At 42.9% G+C, this 6,000-nt stretch overlaps 1 protein-coding gene across 1 annotated transcript in view; it reads left to right on the plus strand.

Moving 5' to 3' along the window:
- GRAMD2B (GRAM domain containing 2B) overlaps nt 1–5,332 on the plus strand; it is a 65,138-nt gene extending 59,806 nt beyond the window's left edge. The window contains exons 13-14 of the mRNA XM_065406684.1: nt 1,275–1,368; nt 5,291–5,332. Coding sequence (XP_065262756.1) covers nt 1,275–1,368; nt 5,291–5,332 — 136 coding nt within the window. The remainder of the gene's footprint in view (nt 1–1,274; nt 1,369–5,290) is intronic.
- Nucleotides 5,333–6,000: the final 668 nt, after the last annotated feature.

The following is a 6,000-nucleotide window of genomic DNA, read 5'->3' on the forward strand; positions in this document are numbered from 1 at the left end:
ACACTCTGTCTGCTGCAAGTACATGATTCCCAGGCTAAGGGAAGGAATGGGACCCAGCAGCAGGGAGACAGTTGTCCTTAAGAGAGCCAATTAGAGAAGAAATAGTTATTTCATAGCAGGTCCAAGCACAACTTGCTTCAGCTAGGGCTCCTGACCCAGCACTGGTCTGAGCCCCAGAAACTTAAGATCCTACCCAGACATAGAAACGCCTAGTCGCTGCACCAAAACCACAGCTAGTTGGGTTCAAAGGTGAATATAATTGGGGAAACTGACTAGTTTTTTAGGGTTACATTCAAGAGTGGACTATATTCTCTCCCTCATGTGATTGTGAGCCTTCCTAATCTAGCATGCAAAAAATTGTTAAAAATCAAATAGTAAACCAGAATGCAAAACTACAACAGCAGGTGTTGTACCCGGAAAAGTTGACAGTCAGCCAGCTGGAGAAGCACCACCTGAAAAACAAGCATCCAAAGAAAGCAACAAAAGGCTAAACCTAACAGAAGGCAGTGCCATACCCAGAATGGGTGTACCTGTCTGCAAAGTATTGAAAGGGCCCAATCTCTTGGGCCAAGTTACGTTACACTTCTAACTCCATTTTCCTGGGGGAGTCATCCATGACAAAACACTCCCTGACAAAACATTCCAGGCCACTTAGAAAAACTATTGCACCATTTAGGGTCCAATTCTGCTCTCAGCTACTTATGCAATTTCCACTGACAGTGGGGATAGTGTGCATCTATCAGAGGGCAGAGTTAGGCTCTTGATGATTAATTTAAAGGAGTAGGAAGGGAATAATGCCTTATCTTAACTGGAATGTCTGGAAGGCTGTTCATCCACTGGTTTTTCCCTTATTTAGAGTTGTGTGAGACTGTTAAGGCTCCTTCAAACCACTTTGATAATGGAGGGAGGGTCATTCCAATGTGGTCCAAACTTTTAAAGGATAGAGAATGATCCTAATGTGCACTTTCCACTCTTTTTTTTTTTTTTTTTTTTCCCCCCCACTTTGTTTGGATCCATGTCATAAGACACAAGCATACTTACAGAAGGATTTTACTAATAAAAATGCTTAAGAATTTCCATCTTGGTTTCTGTAGAATTAGTCTGGTAAAGAATGTAGTCTGAGGGCACAAATTACATTACAGAAATACTGTGCTAAATAAGTATCGTACTAACAATGTTCCCATTCAAATCCTTCATTGCTCTCTTTATAGAACTTCTATAACATGTCCTCGTCTTCCCTTTCCTCCTTCACATCTCGTTCTTTTGTTTAACAGCCAACCAGTGCAACAAGGCCTGGGATCCCATCTGCAAATTAATGCTGATGCCCTCTGTGGTGAACTAACAGCTAACCTCATAAAATTGGAAAAGGTAATTTATTGAGATGAATAATATTAGGTAAGTACTTAAATGCCCAGTACTCAGGATACATGATGATCACAACAGGTTTTTGTCAAACCACTGATGCTTCTTTCCCAAAAGTACTAGACCCTCCAAGATTTGCTTTTGTAGATCTCGGAACAGCATCTCTGGAAGAGTGTGCACCACCTTCCTGAGGTGAAACAGTTCTTGGACAAATGCATAAATTAACAGTTAAGCCTGAGCATGTGTGTCAGTATATGTGAGTGCTCCTTTATGAGAGGTTGAGAGATCAATTGCCATTTAATTACTCTGAAACCTCCAGTGATTTGTTGTGTTTATGATCAGTTGATGACCTTCATTTTTGGCTGGTAAGGCAACAGACTTTTGATATTACCTTTCTTAGGTGATATGTTTCTCCAGTCTGTTTTGTCCAAACAATAAAAGCTGCTGGAATGCCAGTGTCCACCTACAAAGTGGGTGTTTAGTAATGCCTGTTACTGCTTAGTAACATGAATGCACCAGCCATTTGTTCCCTGCAGATGACCTCTTCTCTTTTCCATTTACTAATTGCAGAACTAAATGTATTTGCTATCCCCAGCTGGAAAATCAAACAAAAACAAGACTAGGCAGGAGGTATATTTTCACTCGGTTACATTTACATTTTAAGTGCAGTAAACTGATAATTAAAACTAAGGTGTTTTATTTTTTTCCATTGGCCCAGCATGTAAGTTGTATTTCTACTCTAATAACCCTTTATTTGAATTCCTACATACTACAGTCACATGAGTTTTTGTTTCTAAAATGTTGATAGCTTGCCAAGGTCTTTAATACAGTTTGTTTTTCCAGAGCAAACTTTTCAGGTTGCATGTCACTGAGATTATTTAATATCCCTGCTAGCTATATGTCAAAGGTTTCAGAACAACTTTGCTACCAAGGAAATGGGGCTTGATTCTCTCCTCAGTGTAAATCTGGAATCATTCCATTGACTTCATTGTCAATGTTTACTAGTTTAAAAGTAGTGAGTGAGAGGAGATTACTCACTATATGGTAAGATATATTCAGAGACCTGCAATCTTGACCGAAGTACGCAGGCCAAATCATTACAATGGGATTTCTCATATAAAGACTAATGCTTCAGTTCAGCAAATCACATGAGCATGTTCTGAAGTCTCATTGATTTCAGTGGGATTTGAGCCTATGCTTTAAGTTAAATGCTTTGCTCAACTGGGGCCAAAAGAATTGAACCCCTAAAGAGACCTTAACTATGCGTATTTTCACAATTGTATTGTAAGTTGGCAGCAATCCAATGGTCCTAGTGTCCTCTGAGCACTGGTTGTTGCATACCAACACACCTCTCTTAAACTGGCACTCTTCAGTAAAGAGTTGCTAAACCTTAGCAAGCATCTAAGCTAACACTATGGAATAATTAGCTATTTGTTTGTGAAAATTGTACTACTGGGTTGACATTCTGCTCTCAGGCTAATTTTTTTTAGATGAGGAAAGTTATTAGTCCTGGTACCTGTACTTAATGTATGCTTTCCTCTCCTCAGCACATCTTCCCCATAGACTTGCAGAAGTCTGGCCTTAAACCTACTCTCAAAAAGCCTGTTCAGAATTTGACTGTTGCAGTGACCTCTTTTGAATGTGATCTTGTGGTTCTCACAGCTCTATTGAATTCCACACTTGTGGGCCACTGAATTCCCATTGGCTTAGTACCACAATATCTAGCACTTTTAAACTATTTTTGATGGGCTTCATACAGTTTGGTTGCCAAATGTACCAGATGTATCCACCAGACAAGTGCTTGAAATGAAAAACCAAAAGGACTCGTGTGCCTCACATATATGAGCCCCAGGATCTCGGTTGACTCCTCCACCTCTTCTGAGAAGGGAATAAAATTAAAATGCAGGCACTAGATAAATTTGTATATATTAACCTGGAAGCAGACTTCATTTTTTTTTTCTTTCTATTTCTTTCTTCCTTTCCCTCAGTGAACCCATCCCTGCTTTTTTTTCCCAACGGGTGTGTTTGGTGTGCCTCAGGGAAGTGTGTGTGTGTGTGGGGGGGGTATGATAACATGGCTTTAAGGTAACTTTCCCCGATCCTGGGTCAACTGGGGGCTGGACTAAGCATGGCATAATCTTAGAGCAGCCTTAAGGCAGCTCCATATTACACCATCTGTAGCCAGTGGCTATGGCAGCTGAGGCTCTGACAGAACACAATGCGTCCCACCTTGACATGCCCTATGCTAAAGTGGGGAGAGAAACAGGAGACATAGAGCTGGCTAAGCTAGCTTTGCACCATCCAATGGTTCCCTTGGGTAGCATTTTGGCTGCTTTGCACTGCCTTCAACAACACAAAGCAGCTGGGGCAGAGAACAGAGCCCAGTATCTTCTCCCTGGTGCTAGCTGCCACCTTACTTCTCCTTAAAGGAGTAGGCTAATTTCTGGAACATGGAATGTTTTTTACTTCATGATCTGTAGATTGTATCCTACTGTCCATCGGATGAGGGGGAAGCCTATCCTGTTTGAGCTCACCAAAACACTCTGAATTTCCCACTTTGAAAAACCAAAAGGCTTTTGATAAAAATTGTGGGGTCTTATGCGGCGCGGATAAAGCACACGACCAATGTGGTTGCAAGCTGACTCAAGCTGACTCTGAATCCTGTTTATTGCAAGCTTTCTTTTATAGTCTCTCAACATTACATAACACAATTAGGCTATAATCACACATCTACCGATTGGACAAGAAGGAGAATCATGTGTTTATCACATGTATAGCCCCACACCGATTGGTTCAATCGTTCCTTACATAAGGCCTCATCTCATATAACCACCAGGGGGCCTTACATAAGGCCTCATCTTATGTAACCACCAGGGGGCCTTACATAAGGCCATGATTTATTGCCAGGCAAGTGTCCCATCGTGACCCTTACCCTCTCATGGAACTTTACATCACCACAAAAAATTCTGTAGATGTTTCCTTGAGATTTTGGCCACATATAAAGATGGTCACCATTTTTCAATTATCAAAAAGATCAATTATGAAATTTTGAAAAATTACAACATATTGATTAATCACTTTAAAAAGTTAATGAAATTAATTACTGGGTTTTTTCCAACTCTACTGTTAGTCATGGAATAGCCCTGCTCTTTCACTAGCTGAAACTTAGTGGAAGAGCAGGACAGCTACGGAATTTACCGTAAGTGCTCCTAAGTCCTGATACCTCAGTTCCAGCTTTCCAACTGAGTTTGTACCTGGACAGGGCTGTCCCTAAGTGGGTGCGGGTCCAGGACAAAGGTGACAAGTTTCTAATCTGGGGGGGAGTGTGCTCCCCCCGGCTCTGACCAGGACCTGCCCCCACTCCACCCCTTCCCCCAAGGCCCCACCCCACCCCACTCTTCCCTGCCCAGTTCCGCTCCCTCCCCCAAGCACGCTTTTGCTCCCTCACTCCTCTCCCCTCCCCCCCCCAGTGCCTTCTCACGCCGTGAAACATCTGATCCACAGCAGGCAGGAGTTGCTGATTGGCGGGGCCCACCGGCAGGTAGGAGGCACTGTGGGGAGGGGGAGGTTCTGGTAAGGGGGCTCCTCCTTGCCCGCCCACCTGCCTGCCGCTCGCCTCCCCATTTGCTTCCTCACCCCACTCATCCTCCTGCCTCACCTCCCCGCCCACCTCCTCACGATTTTATCGAAGCGCAGGGACCCTCCAAAGCACGGGGCCTGCGGCGGTCGCCCCGATTTACCATACCCAAGGGACGGCTCTGTACCTGGCTGATACACATGGATGTTGGGTTGACTTCAGGATAGCAACCATTCAAGGGCATAAATAACAGTGCCAGAATTAACTGGTGCATTCAAACTTGCACTGAAGAATGCTTTCTAACTGTGTGAATAGCAGTAAGTTTATCTGAACCTTCTGTTCTTCTTTAAGATACAAAACAACTTACAAAGACTACTTGAAGATGGTGACTGAAACCTTCATGTTCTGGGCTACTTCATACCTCATTCTCCTGCGTCTGATAAGCAGCAGCAAACACTGCAGTGAACTCTGCAGGCTGGAGTTCGTGTTCCGTTTTTTGAATCTAAAGCCACACTTCGACTGCTGCAGTAGCTTCTCCATCTCAAGAATCTGGAGAGTGGTTTATTTTTGTGCAATAAAATATATCTGTGTATTCTGACTATGTCTTTCCATTGTTTGTCTCTACTGATGTGTGACTATGTGATTTTTATAGTTTGGGGCCAAATTCTGTTCTTGGTTACTCCAGTGTAAATCTGGAGTAACTCCCTTTATCTCAATATTTGTTTTTCGTTTACATGGATGTGACTGAGCAGAATTTGGTCCTGGATGTACAGCTACGGAACCATTATGTGCAAATGCTTGTTGTCTTTCAGAGAGAGACACCTGTCTCTCTCTAATATTACTGTAGTTATTAATAAACACACCATTTTTAGTTTTCTTTTCTTCTGCCCCAGTTCCCCAAAATCTATGCATGTGTCAAATACCTTCATGTCTGGTCTCTCTGGGCCTGAATCTCTGAGGTGCTGAGTGCACTCTGCTCCTTATGTGCCAGATTTTCAGCTGGTGTAAATCAGCACAACTCCATTCATTTCACTGGAGCTATACCAGCTGAGGATCTGGCC

Source organism: Emys orbicularis, chromosome 6 (assembly GCF_028017835.1).
Source record: "Emys orbicularis isolate rEmyOrb1 chromosome 6, rEmyOrb1.hap1, whole genome shotgun sequence".
Classification (NCBI taxonomy): Eukaryota; Metazoa; Chordata; order Testudines; family Emydidae; genus Emys; species Emys orbicularis.